At 41.7% G+C, this 18,975-nt stretch overlaps 1 protein-coding gene across 1 annotated transcript in view; it reads right to left on the reverse strand.

Moving 5' to 3' along the window:
• Nucleotides 1-105: 105 nt before the first annotated feature.
• NECAB1 (N-terminal EF-hand calcium binding protein 1) overlaps nucleotides 106-18,975 on the reverse strand; it is a 46,029-nt gene continuing 27,159 nt past the window's right edge. Inside the window, exons 6-13 of the mRNA XM_081013569.1 lie at nucleotides 11,441-11,577; nucleotides 8,808-8,920; nucleotides 6,502-6,578; nucleotides 5,732-5,785; nucleotides 5,157-5,269; nucleotides 3,721-3,795; nucleotides 2,432-2,523; nucleotides 106-668 (exon numbers count right to left, since the gene is read on the reverse strand). Coding sequence (XP_080869695.1) covers nucleotides 640-668; nucleotides 2,432-2,523; nucleotides 3,721-3,795; nucleotides 5,157-5,269; nucleotides 5,732-5,785; nucleotides 6,502-6,578; nucleotides 8,808-8,920; nucleotides 11,441-11,577 — 690 coding nt within the window. The 3' untranslated portion in view covers nucleotides 106-639. The remainder of the gene's footprint in view (nucleotides 669-2,431; nucleotides 2,524-3,720; nucleotides 3,796-5,156; nucleotides 5,270-5,731; nucleotides 5,786-6,501; nucleotides 6,579-8,807; nucleotides 8,921-11,440; nucleotides 11,578-18,975) is intronic.

The raw sequence follows: 18,975 nt of genomic DNA on the forward strand, positions 1-18,975 counted from the left end.
TCCGAAGGCTGCAAACAGGTTTTAAAACGGAGCAAATCCTTGTGTGTGTGTTAGGAGTGTAGAGATGGAATAGCAATTTCTTCCATGGGCAAAGTTTTTCTTGAAGATCTTTTGGCTGTGCATGGGCTTACAGCGAAGCTTTCCATTTTCCAGTAATAAATAGTAAGCTTGACTTAACAGAGTAGCAGCAGCAGCTAAATATGAGCTGTTAATATAAATGAAAAACTTGTATCAATCCAGGAGTCTTGCTTCTCATTTAGTTCACATATGTTATATAGAATAGCTTAGTATCCATGTTGGGCTGACTTCAGTGCACACCATGTTATTAAGCAAAAGGCAGCAATGTCCAATGTAAGCATATATGTTAAAATCTACATCCTGCTTTGTGTCCAAAAATGATTTCTCAAATAGTTAGTTAAAACACACAATAAAAGCACTATGCACAATAACATAAATAGAGCCATATGAAACAAATTAAGATCAATAAATACCATTATATAATTCCATAAAGTAGCAACAAATAACTTGTACAATGTGGCCCTTTTTTAAAAATGGAAGGAATGTTATCTGCTAATTTTAGAGGCTTTATAATAAAGTAATGCAGAACATATGTCATTAATAGGAATTATAGCGAAGCTTCTAGTTGTTGTTGAGGATCCACCAGGAAGCTGAAAAGGAAGTATTCATGCTGATTAGACAATTCTAGTGTTTCAGCAACTTCTTAAATTGTACTAGCTATTTTGGTTTTTAATGAATGAGTTTATTCTAGCCAATTAACAGTTTGCACAATTGAAAGCACAGCAATATTCAGAGCTTTTCAGATGGAATAAGAAGCTTGTAACTAAAGCAAACTACAAAAATGAAAATAAACCTGGACTGTCACTAAATCAGGTACATGTTAACTAAGCTCTGAATGGCGAAAGGAAAAAAGAATTGGGCAACCTTTCTGTAGTAGCAGAAATTTTATCAGCTAACCAGTGAAACACAGTGATATCTCTACCATGGAACCTGGAGAGAACAGGTGAAATTTTATTATCTCCTCATATGATTACATACATGTACTGTTAAATTGAAACACAATTTCCAGGTCCCCAGAGCCCTAAGACCAGGAGGGTTCTAATATTACTTATTATATCACAAAAGCGAACACATGAGGCAGTGTAAATGGGAATCCAATACGTATTGTTATTTAGAGCACTTAATTACCACCTTTGGTCCCAGTTGGATACCGAATGCCAAAGATGGAATGAGAATAGTGTTGTCACATTTTGACTGACATTATATAATCTTTGGAGTATTAATGCTTTTGCATTCATTTCACTTAAAGATAAAAATGCCAATAGTGAACAGCCATTGGCAACTCTCTATCAATTTCAAAAGGTCTACTCTGATTAGGACTAATATTGGATACAACCCACTATCAATGTTGTTCCCCCTCGTAACATCCCATCACTACTAATGTATGCTATTCTCGCTAACCCAAATAAATGCATATAAGAAAAGCAGTATTCCAGCTACCACAATGTGTATGTAATGTTGGAATTGATCCTGCTCAACATGGCTAATACTTTACATTTAATTTTTTTGGGTTAATCTTTTAAGATCGCAGGAGCAGCAAAAATGGCATATCATTTAAACAGATTCCAACCAAAATTCCTGGTTGGTACTAATTTCAGAGCTATATCTGGTAGTCTATATATGTTTTCCCATATATATTTCCTCCTGTAGGACTAATACCAGTTTTTAGGGGAGACTTAAATCAGTTGTTCTTAAACCCCTCACTCAGTGCCGTACTCTGAATTTGTTTCAACTGCACCCAATGGCTCCTAGTAAGGTTTTCTGTGGATTTATTAAAAATGAGAAACCCTAATCAAAGGTCTCCCACATTCTACTTATGCCTTGAATAGAAGGCATAATTCTACCTTCTATTCAAGTGACAGTTTGAATGGTATTCATATATTATGCCATCAAGTCATTTATATTGAAGATAAAAAAATATTGCTTGTCAAATTTGGTCTATGTTTTAATTTGTTGGAAGCTTCCTTGAGCGACTGGGGCAACCCAGTCAGATGGGCAGCATATAAATAATAAATTATTATTATTATTATTATTATGATGATGATGATGATGACAGTCATACATATGACTTCACTGCTTAAAAAGGTACCCTGTTACTCAGAAGCATGTTCTACCCTGATCAATGGGACTGACAGCTGGGAAATTATGCAACCCAATGTACACTTACATGGAAGCAAGTTCCATTGAATATAGTGAGTCCTACTTCTGAGTAAACATGCATAGGATGTCATTAGTGGGAAATCCCTAAATAGATGCTTCTCTGCTTCTGGAATGGAAAATAGGTGTTGAGGGAAGGCACAAAATGAGGGGGAGATAACTTTTTCACACAGATAACTATTAACAGGATGATTACCAGGCACTAGCATAGTTGTAATATGTTCTGGAGTTTCCAGGCAATCCACATTACTTCTTTGAAATGTCTTGCTGTAGTTCATCTGCAGGTGGCTATAGAAATAAGAGTGATAACTTCATTTACTCTTTCTCCTTCCTATATCAATTCACAGTTTAAAATAAAATTGGATAGAGAACCCTCTTGGTTTACAAATCTGCAAAGCCTTTATTATATAGTATGAGATTGTTAGATAAAAATGTACTACTGAGTTAACCATAAATAATAATCCAGGGTACAGCCTACACAATCAAAAACCCAGCACTGATCCACGTGTTCCTGAGATGTTTGTTTGGTGGCCACTAGAAAGTGTGAATTGAACCAGAATATCTGTGGGGGGTTTTATGGAACATTTCTATGTTTTGTTAAAAAATCTCTTCACGGCTTTAATACATCAGTACACTCATCTTTTTCAAGTCTATTTCATGTCATCCTAATGTGCTTTTGCTTATTTTATGAATACTTCCATCCAAGTGTTCTGAAGGATCAATGCATTTGGAATGGAAACTTGGTAAGCTGCAGAAAAGTATAATAATTGGACTATTCTAACTGATCATCCAATTAATATACGTAGGAAACAATCAAGCAATATGCTACTTGTATTTAACATGCCCCCCCTTTTCCCGCCCCCAGCTAGGTGATGCTGATAAATACCGTATTTTTCGCCCTATAGGACGCACTTTTTCCCCTCCAAAAATGAAGGGGAAATGTGTGTGCGTCCTATGGGGCGAATGCAGGCTTTCACTGAAGCCTGGAGAGCGAGAGGGGTCGGTGCGCACCGACCCCTCTCGCTCTCCAGGCTTTGCGCAGCTCTCTGCAAGCCGTGGGAGCCCGTGCCGGGCTCCTGCGGCTTGCGGAGAGTTGCCTGCATGCTGAAGTGTGGGCGCGCTGAGCTCACCAACCCCTCTCGCTCTCCAGGCTTTGCGCAGCTCTCCGCAAGCCGTGGGAGCCCGCGCCGGGCTCCCACGGCTTGCGGAGAGTTGCCTGTTCTGGGGGCTGGGGTCGGGGGAAGCTCGGGCTTCTCCCGCCCCAGCCCCGCGCCTGGGGGGGAAATAATTCCCCCCTCCTTTATTTCCCCCCCAAAAACCTAGGTGCGCCTTATGGGACGGTGCGTCCTATAGGGCAAAAAATACGGTACTTGTTCTGGAAAATCAGGTTTTGTTTCTAGTAACAGTAGTTGTAGATAGCTGATATTTTGAACTATTTATTTATCATTTTGTCCATAATAAGATATAAACATGGCATTTTTGTACCTGTTCCAGGCATTGTTCTCCCAGAATTCATAAACGATGAAGCGAGATTCACCAGAAAACCTCTGAATAGAAACACTAATAAGACAACAGAATTAATTTGATAAGTAGATAGCAAAGCCAGTATGAAGAAGTAATAACTTTGGTTAAGAAGTAATGAGAACCCTGGCTTCTCACTTTGAGAAGAAGCTGCCGCATGCTTTGGACTTACAAACTCCCAACCTAACCTCTTCAGTGGCCACAAGGAGATCAAAAGTTGTTTCCTATCTTAAACTGAACCAGAGTTCCCTGTAATGCCCAAACTTGCGAACCTGTAGTTTGTTTTAATAAAAACACACACCTTATTTTCAGATCATTTTATTCACCTTCAACTGAAATTCTGTTAGTTTTTTGCAGGAAAAGAGGGGTGGGACACTAAATCCAACCCCCCCCCCCATTCCAAAAAAGAAACAAATCCTGAGTGGTAGGATTTCAACTTTATAAAGAAGTGATTACAGTTCTGGCACCTAGATCTTAGAGGGGAACCCCACAAGCAGCAGCTGTTTGTACTTGGGGTTTGTTATCCATCTAGAAATATGTACAGGAAAGCCTCCTGTCGTGCAGTTTGTCCCACAGCTAGAATGGTATGCAGATCTTCAGTACTGGAATGATATATATTCCTACAACTATACTTGTATATAACCTTCCATCCAAGTTCTCTGCAAGGTTTACATAAATGGTAAAATACAATTTGAAATAAAAACATTAAATCATAAATAAGTCACACAACCAGCTAAAGTCATAGAATCATAGAATCATAGAGTTGGAAGAGACCACAAGGGCCATCGAGTCCAACCCCCTGCCAAGCAGGAAACACCATCAGAGCACTCCTGACATATGGTTGTCAAGCCTCTGCTTAAAGACCTCCAAAGAAGGAGACTCCACCACACTCCTTGGCAGCAAATTCCACTGTCGAACAGCTCTTACTGTCAGGAAGTTCTTCCTAAAGTCTTTAGGCTTTACTTGTTTTCAGTTGTATAAATTAAGACACAAATTGTGTCAAATCAGAAAGAGACCAGAAGGTGTCACTATGTACATATGGAATACAGTGTGCCAGGAAAAAGGCAACTATCTCTTTTTGCTATACAGTATTCAACAGGAAACTTTGCAAGTACCGTATGTTAACCTTTTTTCTTTAATGGTAATTCGTTGTTGCTCATAAAACTATTTGGTTTGTTGTAAACATCTAGTTTTGCAGTCCATTTTGAGAACCCTGCTAAGTATGGCTTCTTTTTTGGAGCAGATTGGGAGTTTTGAGCTACTAACTTTGGCTGGTGCCGGGTCATAATGTGAAGGGTGCTTATAGAACCCCTTCGCTAGTTGTCATCCTGATGACTTCTGAGCGGAACCTTATAGCCATCTAAATTTTCTCATCCTCTGGGGGCAGCAAATATACTCACTGCAGGCATCCGTCCTGAGAAGAGGCCGTGTCCACATACTGCTTCAGAGCAAACCGGAATTGCTCCAGTTCTTCTTCTATTACTGACATCTGACGCTGAACTATCATTATGTGCTGACAAAAATATTAAGACAGTATTATTGGTGAATGCATTGCACTCCTGATATCAGAGCATTTTTATCTTGCCATCTGGGTTGATTGCATACAATAAAATACGGTATGTAAAAATATTTTTATATGTAAAAATAATAGCAATATAATGCAAAGGTTTTTTTTTTTAAAAAAGAAGGCTGAATAAAGCAATGATGTAACTGGATCTTCCCTCTAAATGTAATATAAATTGTGTTACTTATGAGGGTCCTATTGGAATGCTCAGTAAGACAATTTTGCATCCTTACTCATAAGTAAGCCTTACTAAGGCCAGTGGGTCTTACTTCCAAATTAGTATGCATAGGATTGCAAATCCTTGTTAATTAAACCAGAATAGAATATCCAAAACTTTCTTTATGCCTCCATGCAGAGATAACTATTATCCTCATCAATTCATAATCTTGGGGGGGGGGGGGGAATACTTACAGATTTAGTGTTTTCTTCAGATACCTCTTCTTCCAGTGGCTCAAGCTTTAGATCCTTGCCAACAGGATGGAGGAGAAATGCAAACAAAAGTACCAGATATTAACTATCCACACAGTCATCCTCTAACTTTGGCTTACAAGCAGCAGAACCATGGCAATTGGCCAATTTTGTCTAACATACCCAAGCTGTTGCTGGAATGTAAGAACAACAGAAAAGTAACTGTGCCTTGGGAAATAGATCTAAGAAACAACTTTTATTTTGTAACCGTCTGCCTATTGTCATTAGGATGTGCCACTGCTTTTATATACTCAGCATGGATTCAAACTTCATATATGTAACAAGTAACACATTTCAGCAACGAGAAAAGAAAATTTTTGGAAGTAGATAGGACAACTAGTTATGGATACTGCCACTGCTGTACTGTGCTGGCTGGGATAGGGAAAGATGCAGTACAAACTGACCAGACATGATTGAGAGCTCCCAACTGTGTCTGCTGCATGGTGGTGAGGGTAGGGAAGAAGGCCCACTTCTCTGCCTCCAGCCCATCATCAAGCACCCACCAGCTGAGGGGTTTTTTGTGAAATGCCCTACAACATGCTACTTCAACCCTTGCCCTTCAGTGGCAAAGAGGGCTACCCAGGTAGGTTATTTAGCTCATTTAGTGGATGTTGTACCTGCTCTGCTACTATCAGTCAGGGATGGAAGGAGAGTGTGATGCAGTAAGGATATAGAGATATTCTTTACAGATTAATGAAGGACCTTGTGCTCACCTTCTGCTCTAGCCTGTCAATCAGTTTCTGGAGTCTGTTTATTTGGGTCATCCACTGGTTGTCTTCCTCCAGCCAGCCTTTAGGAGATGTAAATAATGGAGTTTTAAAACACTGTTGAAAACTATGGCTTTCCTTATTCACTTCTTTGTTTTGATGTGCATGTTTTCATCCATGTTAGACTATTCAAAGTACTATTAATGTTCAACCTGGATGATGCTCTTCTAAACATCGATAATAGATAGCATTTCCCTACGAATAAGTATTCCACATGACTCAACATTTCTTACTAAATGCAGCTAAGAAATTCTTAAGCCTTTCTTGTCCTGCAGTTTATGGTTACTCCAGTTTATAATTAATTCTGAGGACAGAATCTACGAGGTCAGAGAAGTGACATCCTTCAGGAGTTATTCCAGACTACATAGTTCCTTTTTCTTCCTGGACACTGTGTGGAGATGCAAAGCTTCAGAAGGTGCTAAATATTCAAAATCGCATGCAGAAATGTGCTGCTTAAAAATGGCTGCCCGAGCTTCTTACAGTACCGATACTTTGGTTTACACAAAACGCCTATGCTGTCTTTATGTTTAAAGTACAGTAAGACTCACACAGCAGATGCAGTAGTTTCAGATAAGCACATAGCCAGAAGGGTGGGAAGAGTTCTTAGAGAATGTGGAGGACTGTGATTCATCTTCAAAATGAATGCTATTAAAATAACTCCAAACTTAGAGCGGCTTTTTCCAGCGGCTTTTTCAACATGCAAAAATGGCCCCCATCCTGATCCTTCTTATGCACACAAGTCTGACTGAAATTAGCAGTGTCACCTGTGGCAGCTCCTGGTGACAAAATGTTGCTGTCACTGTGATGGGTAAAATCTCTTTTCCCTTTGTAAGATAGTTAGCTGTAGATAGAGACCTTAGATTGCTCATGGTAGATATAACCTGGCACATTCCTTATGCAAGGAAATACCTGTCTGGTTTATGGGGTTTATTGGCATTTTTTTGTTTGTTTTTAAATGGCAACTACAGGAGAATCCAGTCAAAACTGGGACTGTGTTATGTGGGGATGGCTTTATGCCACAGTCCTAATTAACACCCCCTCCCCCAGTAGCTGCTATTGCCTCTGGAAGGGGAAGCTTTCACACTACAGCAGACTTTTTTTGATTCATGATAAAAACATTTGCACTAGATGAGTGCAAAGGACAGCTACAGAAATTGCTCTGTGTCCTGGCTGAGCAAATATAGGAAGGAACACAGCTTGTTCTATAAACAAAAAAAGGGGGTAGATCAGTGTCCAAAGGCAGCCTTTTTTCTTGTCAAGCTAACCTGCAGCAACAGGGACCCTTGATCTTGCACACCTGTTTTTGAAATGCCTCAATATCCTACCTTGAGCTAGGAGGAGTTCCCTCTTATCCAAGAGCAGTTTTCTCAAATCCTAGATGTGCCAGGGCAAGACTGAAGTTGGTCATAAAGGAAAGGCACTCTGCATGTGTTCAAATATGTTTGCATTTCAAAAGATGCATTGAAAACCAGTTTGGGAGCTCATACTTTTATCATCTGCATGGTTTCTACAGCCCTTTTAAAACACGGAAGTTTTTCAAGCCCTTTGTCCCTTGCAACAGCCCTTTGAGATTAGTTGGTGACACCTCCACTACAGAAATAGGGAACTGCAGGTAAAGGCAGAGATCTAAGTGAGGTGGACAGACTGTTCAATTATGACTACGTTGCTGGTTTTTCTCCACTTGCTTAATTGTATATGCAAAAAGAAGGGCCTGCTTTTGATACTGCGTTGATTTTACCTGTTCCCCGTATTCCAATTTAATATTTTCTCTGATGTTGGATAGCTTCTGGCTTTTCTGTTTCCACTGTATTTTTACAGACAGTTTGTTCAACTGGCAAATAAATGTTTAGGGTGATAAATGCAAACTACTGCACATGTCCACTATATGACAGGAGTTCACACCCAGACTTGTCAGGGCCAACTGAAGTGACAACTTAGGGCCATTCATACCGGTATATCTCAACATTTTGTAAATGTATCCCTTAAAGCACCCAAATCACTCATACATGCATCCTCCAAATGCCTCTTATTAGCACTTGGACTTGGCAGGGCGCCCCCTTTTTTGCATTATCCCTCCCAACCGTACACTTGGTGGAATATAAGAATTAGCAGAATTACCTTTTACGGGGATTTAATTTTCATATTAATTTAAATGAAACTTGCTATTTTACTTTATATGACTTGTTCTTGGTGGTTACAACTTGTAAAGCACAGAAAAGCGAAAATGCAATACTTCTCTTAAATAACGTTACCTTGGTTAAAAAGAGGGCTGACTGGAGAAAAACTGCTGTTCCTTTGGAGTCTTCGACTTGAACGTCTTCCCAGCTGCTTAACTGCAAGCACCTCTGGCTTTGCTGGCTTTTGTCTTACAAATAAATATATTTATATATGCATAAATCAATTGGATTAATGAAACTGTCTCTTTATTCTGAGCATGTTTCCAATCTTCTTCACACATACAGACACACATACTAGGAGCTGCCGAGTCACAGAATGTAAACATTCCGACTGCAGAGGGTCTGTCACAAATTTGGCATTCACCACAGAGCCTAGAACATAACCTTGAGCGAAATCTGGGGAAAGGAAGATTTGGGGTGGCTGACGATCCAGGTAACTGGAAAGCAGCACGGCCTTGGGGAGAAAGGGGGAGTCGTTCACCTATCAGAACGAAATAAACATCCCTACAGTAAAGGTGTGCATCTGGTTCATACCAAAGCTCAAATTCTGAACTGATGCAAGCTGCTTTTTTCTGAGGTGACAGATGGCTTCACTGGCTGAGGGGCAATATGATTCCATGCGGCTTCCTCTGCCATCAGAGAAGAAGATCCATCTCCAGGGGGCTTGCCACTGTGGCCATAGAAAACTCTCCCACCATTGCTATTCCAACAGCAGTGAAGCCAGGAATGGGGTGTTGCCCCATGGGGCATGTCCTTCACTGTTCAGAGAAGGAGTGGCTGCAGGGAGCGTGCTACCTCTTCCCTGCCAGAAAGTATAGTCTGCTCTTGCTGTCATTTGCCCTAGGACTGCAGAAACCACGAGGGAATTGGCTCCATCCACTGGCCAAAGGAACAAGAGCCACCAACTCCTCTTCAAGCAAGAACAGCAGCGAGGGAAGCTCAGCCTAACTTTCCATAACTGTTTAGCACTTTGTTCAGGCCCTGAAGGACTCAACTTTCCCACCCCACTCCCTTTATGTATTCTGTCTTTAGTTTGCAAGTCTGACAGCAGGGCCTGTTTTTCTCTCTCTTACTGATGTGAGCTGCTTGTGGAGGCAACAGTTATCTGAAAAGCAGGCTAAAAGTATGGCAAACAGCTAAGGAAATGTCCAGGGAAGCCATGCTCCCCCCACCCCCAAGATGCTAAAGCAACTCCATCTCCAGAGTTGGGATAGGTACTGTATTTTGCGCTCTATAAGATGCACCAGACCATAAGACGCACCTAGTTTTTGGAAGAGGAAAACAAGAAAAAAAAAATCTGAATCCCAGAAGCCAGAACAGCAAGCAGGATCACTGTGCAGCGATCCCGCTGGCTGTCCTGGCTTATGGGATAGCCGCACGCAGCGTCTCCCGGGCAAGGGGAGCGTGCATCCCCTGCCCGGGAGAGGCTGTCCTTCTCCCTCCTCGGGGAAAAGCCCCCAAGAGCCCCGCACACGCTCCACGCGGCTCTTGAAAGGGAGCGCTGAGCAAAGCCTCCCGCCTGCATTCGCTCCATAAGACGTGCACACATTTCCCCTTACTTTTTAGGAGGGGGAAAGTGCGTCATATAGAGCGAAAAATACAGTAATTCTCACCCACTGGCTGCAATGGGAGGAAAAGTTTATAAGAGAGAATAAATGTTCCTTCCCTGGCTTCTGTGAGCTTGCAAGGCTCTGGATGTGGCAGTTGACCCACTTGAAATGCAAACACATACCTTCCCCAGTAGGTAAGACTGCTCTTGAAAAAACGTTGCTTGGGTGGAATTCAACTGAGTTTTACTGAGAGTTGACCCAATGAAATGAAGAAACATGATAAGGTTAGGTCCATCAATGTCAACTGAGTCTACTCTGAGTAAAACCTGGTTGAATACCACCCTATGGAATCACCATTCACTGGAAGGAAATGTATTGAGACTGACAGTGGCTGTGGGAAACCCGCAAGCAAGATTCGAGTGCAAGGGCACTCTCCCCTCCTGTGGTTTCCAGCAACTGGTATTCAGAAACATTACTGCCTCTGACTGTGGAGACAGAGCCATAGCCATCATGGCTTACTAACATTTGATAGTCCTCTCCTCCATGAATTTGTCTAAATTTGCCTATTATGTTTTTCCGTCCACAAAACATTTCTCTAGTGCTTTGCAGCCTCCCTGGCTGCCTGTACTTCCTGATCTGAAAAAGCCTCATGGAAGAAATTACATCTTCCCCAGGGTTATGAATGATGTAAGGCAGGCTTCCTCAACCTCAGCCCTCCAGATGTTTTGAGACTACAATGCCCAGCATCCCTGACCACTGGTCCTGCTATCTAGGGATCATGGGAGTTGAAGGCCAAAAACATCTGGAGGGCCAAGGTTGAGGAAGCCTAATGTAAGGGCACCCAGGAAGGCTGCCCAGTGTTGACTGCTACTGAGATGATTTCTAGAATAAGAGAGGGGAGGGAGACGTTCATTCACAAACACCTTGACCACTTGAAAAGTAAGTTAAGCGCAGCTTTGATAATTTTGCAACAAAAACTGTTTTATCATTCCTAGATGGAAACTAACTGGGGGGAAAACAAGGGATATATTTTCAGCACAGGACTTGTTTCTGCAATCGCAAGGTAATAGGAGCACACAGTATTACTCAGTTGCAACCTCCCCCTGGAACAATTCCTGATACATTTCCACAGGGGTGGGGGAGTGGTTGAAATCTCACTTATCTTGACGGGTTTGTTCCTCTGTGGTTTCCATGGCGCACTCCAGGGAATTGTGGAGCGACTGTAGCTGATTCACTGTTTCTTTCAGCAAAAAGCGAGTCACAAACTGTTCCAACTTGGAAGCCTCCTGATAATTCTACAGAAGAGAAATAGACACTAGCAGAAAGGGAAAGTGTAATATTTCCCACTTTTGCAGCTTTCCTCCTAAACATCAGCTGCGCACAGTCTGTATTCCGTGGTCTCATAAGAAGACAGCATGTGGTCATAATGTGATTCTAAAGCAATTTCTATACTATTTTTTCCAAAAAAGAAAGGACAGGAAACAGGGCAGTAATTCCTACACTGATAAAACAGAAGTTCTATTGCGGATCAAGGAATACCTGAGTTAAATTGTTAGCAGGTCCTGTGAGCCCAAACTATCCCCACCTACACAGGAGACTGCCTTCTGCATCTCTACAGTTCCCTACTCAATCTCTTTCTGGTTGAGCTGGATAATTCTGCCCTGTCTATGCTAGGAGTATTTGGAGCAAAAACGATGCCAACATGCAGCAGAAAGGTCTGCTGTCATAGGAGGCTGCCTGTTGTCTCTCTGCATGATTCATCATGAGAGGTGATAACTCTAATTACAGATAACTTTTAATCTATGGGCAAAACTAGGTGATGCATTAAATGTGTGATAGCATCTAAGTTGTCCAGTTTCCTTTTCTTTCTGGCAACCAGGGAGTTGGCCTTCCAGCCTGCAATATACAGCGAGAGAAGGTTAACCCTCCCCTCCCCAAGTAATCCTGACCAAAATTAGCCCCCAAAGTTCCTATTTGCCCTTGGATGGAAACTGCTATTTCTGCCAATTGCTTGGCAGGATTTCCTTCTGGGATGAATAGTCATTTTACAATGTGTGTGGATTTTCTCAGGACCAAGCATGGTTAAGTCTCACATGATTCTCACTCTCCCCCTTCTCCATCATTTCCCCCTGTTATTTCAGAGGAAAAGCTTGAGACATTAAATACACTTCTAACATAATGCTTAGTTTGGCACTCAAACACACTCCAGCAATTAACCTACAGGCGTCAGAAATCATAGATGGGAGTGGTGAGGGAGGCAATACTGTTTACTGCAATTATTACTTTTTATAGCAAGATTAACAAAAAAAAAGAGGGGAAGGAAAACAAAAAAGAGAAAAGGAAACAAACTCACATTAATAATACAATGATCATCAGTGCATCCATTTCATTTTAAACATATAAGTTGATACATGCTATCCGTATGTCCTGATAATCAAATAAAATTGGTGTTTATGAGAAATATGTTCAAAGTGTGGCAAGGCCAGAAAGGGCCTTGGACCATTGCATAATAGATATGTATATCCTCCCAAGCTTGAAGTACAAGCCTCTTGGGGACCATCAGGGCCTGCAAAATCCACTTTTGTCCTGCCATTAGTTCCCATACCACAGGTATGGGATAATTTAGAAGTACATGGACAACTGTAAATGCCAAGGATTTCGCTAAAGGACATTATACAGTCCCAAGGCATGGTCTGAAGGAACAAGATGCAGCAGCACAGCTGTAGTTGTGGGTTAAAGATTTAAACACAAAGGGAAGCATTTAAACTATAGAATACACTGCCATTAGAGTACAGAATTCATCTGTTGTGCAGGAGCTCCCAATGAACTCTAACTGTGCAACCTGAATTGCCCTGCATGTGACTGAATCCTACCTGAAAATAGCAACCGTCTGGAAGCATCCTAAGACAGAAACACATGCTGTTCCTGCTAGGACATCAAACGGTTATTGAAATCCCAGCTGTGAAGACGTCCCATGTACCACCCATGCTAATTATGCACCTGAAAACATTAAAGTTGCCACCAACATTAATCAAGCCTGCGATATCACAATTCATAATAGCTGCTACTTCTAAAGCTAAAGGGTGCGGGGAAGCCTGGCAGGACAGATTGTTTGTGACTCCCTTTAGCGCCACTCTGAAGCTGGCACCAGCTCCGCGTGAAAAACATTTGCGGTGGCCTCTCAAAAGTGACAGAACGCGTTTGTACCAGCAAGGCGAATTTCCGCCTCCCCCTAAATCCTTCGACATGGCTCCTCTAATTGGATTAAAGCTGCCATAGTATCCAGCAGGGCTAATTCCATCACTGGAAGCTTTGATTCTTTGTGACACCACACCAGGACCATCCACAGTAATGTTGCCGTAATGGGAACTGAAATTCATATTCTCTGGCAGATACCCAAAATGGCTGCCTTTGAAGAGCAGTATCCTTTGTTGACAAATGGACAAAATATTGACAAAGGGGTTCTCGGAAGATCTGCCTCGCCTGCGAGTGGTTTGGTGACATAAAAGAGGCTTTAGTGACGCATGATCAAAGGATGTTCAAATCTATAAAACATTACAGGTGTCTAACCTGCAACAAGAATTCTGATGAGTAATTTGGGGATATGCTAGGTTAGCCTTCATTAGCTTGGGATACCCTCCCGATGTATTAATAATAATAATACCTTTATTGTCAATGTACAACCTGTGTACAGTGGTACCTCGGGTTACATATGCTTCAGGTTACATCCGCTTCAGGTTACAGACTCCGCTAACCCAGAAATAGTGCTTCAGGTTAAGAACTTTGCTTCAGGATGAGAACACAAATTGTGCTCTGGCGGTGTGGCAGCAGCGGGAGGCCCCATTAGCTAAAGTGGTGCATCAGGTTAAGAACAGTTTCAGGTTAAGAACGGACCTCCAGAACGAATTAAGTACTTAAGCCGAGGTACCACTGTACAATGAAATGTATTCCCCCACTACTAGCTGGGACTGATGGGAGTTGTAGCCCCAAACATTTGAAGGGCACCAGTTTGGCAAAGGCTGTGCTAACTAACGGCGGGGGGGGCATTATTTAGGTCTCGGTGCCACCGTACCCCTCGAAGGGCAGGTAAAGAGGCAAAAAGGGTTTGCAGGCACCCCCGGCCAGGTGATTGGCAGCACCTGCAAATCTATGGGTACAGCACTTTGCAAAAACCGTCAATCAGTTGATGGTTGGAGTTCTCCTAGTGGCACACAAGGAATGCTGAGGCTTCCACTATACTCTGCGTGTATATTTGTAAATAAAGGAAATATTACGAAATCAGCAGAGGGATTGAGAACCGAGGAGCAAATGATTACAGGACTTCTTTTTTCTATGACTGTCTAGTAAAGATGCATATAATTGCATTATTCCTTTAGAGAGGCTCGTTTACCTACTCATAAGCACAAGAGGTGGTAGAAGACATGATTTGATTTTTATCGATGGGGTGCGTAAGACTAATTGTTATATTGAAAGAAAGCCTGTGCAATTGCCTGTATTGATTCATGTGGGTGAGATCATCATTCTGAGAGTTCTGACTATTCACACAAGCTTTCCTCTTGCTATGTTTTGCATTGATGGATATTTGTTTTTTCTTTTTGGTGTGTTAAAGTAAACAACAATAATAAAAAAGCTTTCCTCTTGCTAGTTGCAAGATTAAAGCACCAACTTCTCTTGGCTTCTCTTATGTCTAGTGTCATAAAATGCAGGCAAGAAATGAAAGCGAACCCCAGGAGTTCTTGTCTCTTGTGTGGGGGAAAATAACATCGCAAGAAGAAATGTTCACAGCTCTAGATTGCATTCCTGACAGCTCCAGTCCTTTGCTCCTGCTGCCCCACTTAGTCTCTTTCCTCTGACCTTAAGGGTCTGTCATGCTTTTAAATAAATTAAATAGAAGCACAGTGCAACTCTATAGCCTGCACAGTTTCAAACAGCTGCAATAAAATTATTATATTTTAATTTTCTAAATGTTTTTTGGGAAAGCATACATAATATTCTTCCCTGTATGTGTGTGCAGTGGGTGGATTCTAATGGGAAACTCATCTCACATCTCAAACCAATACAGGAACGGTAACACAGTTATCATTTGAAATTCACAGTTTTCCAAATTTTGTGATGCAGTTGCCCAGCCAGTGTGACAAAAACACATATAGTAGGGGAACGGTGTACACAAAAACGAAGATATTCATGAAAACGACATACAGAAATGCATTGCATTAGAAGAGATTGCTTGCAAAAATGTGTATTTTTTTTCCAAAACTACATATAAAAGTGTGCTTATTGGGGGGGAAATGCACTAAAATGCTGGCAGATTTTAATGTGGATTTAAAAGGGGGGGGGGGGGTCAAAATTGCCATGGAGAAGCAGAGAAATGAATTTTACCACTAGGGGGAAATGACAAAACAAAAAATGTAGCAGATTTGTCTGTCCCCAGTCGTTCTTGGCATACAAATGCCCAGTACTTCAACCCTGGCTTATCCATTTTGTTTTCTTTAAAAATGAATCTCAAGGTTTCGAGAGACTTTCATCCGAGGAGCCAGCGGCAGCATCAGGTGCAGTGGGCAGTATAGAGACATATAGCCAATGGTCTCATTCAGTTTCCTTTTTGCCACAACAAACAAACAAATAACATTATACCATTTTTCAGGTAAGCCTCACAATATAGTTTACAGGAAAACCATTACATCACCAGTAAATAATGATGTTTTCTCTACTCACTAAAAAGCCTCCTCCAAACAGGACTACCAGTTCCCATCTGATTTCCTTAGTTTACAACCAAATACTGAAAATGGCTGCCAAGAAAAAATTGCTCCCAATTATAGTTATGGGAAAGTGGGGGGTCCTTTTCCACTAAGTCACAGGTGTCAGGTGTGATTCCTGGCTGCTGCCTGCTCTTTCCAAACTGCAAAAGGGGCTGGAGTGGTGGCGAGAGGATGGAAACAGTTCTCAGCCTACCTCAGCTGTTCTGATGCTGTTGCTGGTTCTCAAAACAGTAAAATGTTTGATGTGAATAGCTGCCCGCAAAACAAGAACACCACCATGTTCCAATAATAGCAAAAGGTTAAGAAATAGGAGTAGCTTCCTTCATTCTGCTTGCTAAGCATTCTGGTATCCTCTTATATCCCCTGCTGAAGACACATCTCTACTTATTTTTTAGGGTTGCTGTCTTTCAAAAAGTAAAAACCAGGACACCCCAAAAGTTGTTGAACTTTTTTAGGAAAGCACTGAAAATGTTGAGCGTTCATGTAGCTTAATGGTGAATTTTGGACATAACGGGGATGTAAAAGATCTGGATTATCATAAAAGATGCAGGAGGAAATGACAAATAATAGGACCCACCAAGGGGAGGAGGGAAGTCCAGGAGATTCTTTGGAATCTTGTTTTTATGTTGTATGTTGGGTATGTAATTGTGAAACTTTAATCTGAAAACCAAATAAAATAAATAAATAATGAAATAATGAAAGTGTTGGTTTTTTTCAAAAATGCCAAAAAACCCCACAATTTTTTTGATTGACTTGCCTAAGACAAATTGCCACATTTCGGAAATTTGCCCCGCACGTCAATTCCGCCTTTGAAATCCCGGGCAGCCCTATATTTTTAAGACCCACCTAATTTCTGTGTTTGTGTTGAGCATTGTGTTTTAATTGTTGGCACCTGCCCTGGGATCTTGTAGCAAAGGAAGGGTAAATAATAATAATGATGATGATAATGATAAATATAAATACTTTCAGTTTTGGTAAGTTAGACAGAAAGATAGCTAAAAACAGTTCTTCCGATTTCCACTTTGATCAGGCAAATTGTAACCTGACAGATGCAAGGAAAACCTTCCCCAAACCAATTGTTAATCTGGTCACAGTCCTATTTTGCAGCAGAAGTGACTCATAGCAGCTCATCTCCAGGAGCGAAGTAATGGGATTTATATGCCACATTTCTTCCCATTTCTTCCTCTCCCCAGACACTCCACTATAAATACACAGGGCTTTCACTCCCTGCATTTTGCCTGTTCTGCCTCAGTGACACAACAACAAGGCATCAGCCAAACATGTTTTTGTAAGGGTATCTTTTGTATTTAAGTCCCATCCTTCAAAAATAAAAGGGGGGTGGGGACAAAGGGTAGACTTAAAGGCATTTTTAATCCACGCATTACTATTTCTTGTTCTTTCTCCCGGTGACATAACATGAACAACCAGGATCCCTGCTCGATTAAGAAACTGGATCTTCTAAGGTTCTTAATTGCTCAGGGAGCAGATAGCAGGATTTCCTTTGCAGACATTTAAGCCCAGGTATGGCTGCAGGTATGGCAACACACTCAGTGATGTTATAACTGAGTAATAAAATCAATAAGGGATATAAAAGGATATACATTGTTTTATTACTATGGGGGGGGGCAGAGCTCTTTGAACAAGGCAATGGCAGTTTTATTCCCTACGTGACTTCAGGTTTTTGCTGTTTTCAACCAATACTGACCTGGTGTTCACTGACCACAGTTTGTCCATTCGTTCTCTCTTTCTCTCAAACCCCCTCACAACGTACTTGGTTACCCTGGATACCAAAGATGAATTTGGTTTATCCAGGGACCCAGTTCAGAAATTCTCCTCAAGTAAAAAACACCAACTGACCAAGGCCTCTACGGCTTTGGAGAGTCTTGTTTTCCGAAGGAAGAGATCTAAAATTCTTTGTTGATCTGCCTCTAAGTTGCACTGCTGAAGTCTGCTGCTGCACAACAAAATCTACATTTGTTTCCAGGGCACCCTTGGGAAACAGTGAGCCAATCGCCCGGAAAAGTGTGCACCATGTTGGATCTTGCAAGATGCTAGGTGTAGGTGTGTTGCATCGCTAAAGACCTAGGGGCGATTGGGTCCTGCTTCTCAACATTCAAATTGTTTGACCTAGGCAGTCAATAATAGGAACATAGGGAATTGCTTGATACAGAGTCAGACCAGTGGTCTATCTAGTTCCAGAGTGTCTGCTGCACAGACTGGCAGTAGGTTTCAGACAGGGGTCTTTCCCAGCCCCATTCTGGGAATGTCATGGATTGAAGGTAGGCACTTTTGCGGGTGGCGCTGTGGTCTAAACCACTGGGCCTCTTGGGCTTGCCAATCAGAAGGTCGGTGGTTCGAATCCCCGCAACGGGGTGAGCTCCTGTTGCTCTGTCCCAGCTCCTGCCAACCTAGCAGTTCGAAAGCACACCAGTGCAAGTAGATAAATAGTTATCGCTGCAGTGGGAAAGTAAACAGTGTTTCCGTGCGCTCTGGTTTCCGTCACGGTGTTCCGTTGCACCAGAAGCGGTTTAGTCATGCTGGCCACATGACCCAGAAAGCTGTCTGTGGACAAACGCCGGCTCCCTCGGCCTGAAAGCGAGATGAGCGCCACAACCCCATAGTCCCCTTTGACTGGACTTAACCATCTAGGGGTCATTTACCTTTACCTTTTTTCTACCTTACTTTTGCATGCAGTGCATGTGCTTTACCACTGAAAAACAGAAATGGGTGTTCTGGCAGATCTTTCTAGGAGATAAATGTTTGGAAAACAACCTAAAGTTGCCATCCATATCCTTTGACATTCCAATGTAATTTCAGATACTTTGTGGATATTCCCTTGCTGAATTACATCAAAGGTTCATCTCTAGCCAATAACCAGGCAGATGTCTAGAATTCCAAAAAGAAGACAAGATGGACATTCTTAATTTATCACAG

This window comes from Podarcis pityusensis (genome assembly GCF_964106645.2).
Source record: "Podarcis pityusensis genome assembly, chromosome: 7".
In the NCBI taxonomy this organism is placed as follows: domain Eukaryota; kingdom Metazoa; phylum Chordata; class Lepidosauria; order Squamata; family Lacertidae; genus Podarcis; species Podarcis pityusensis.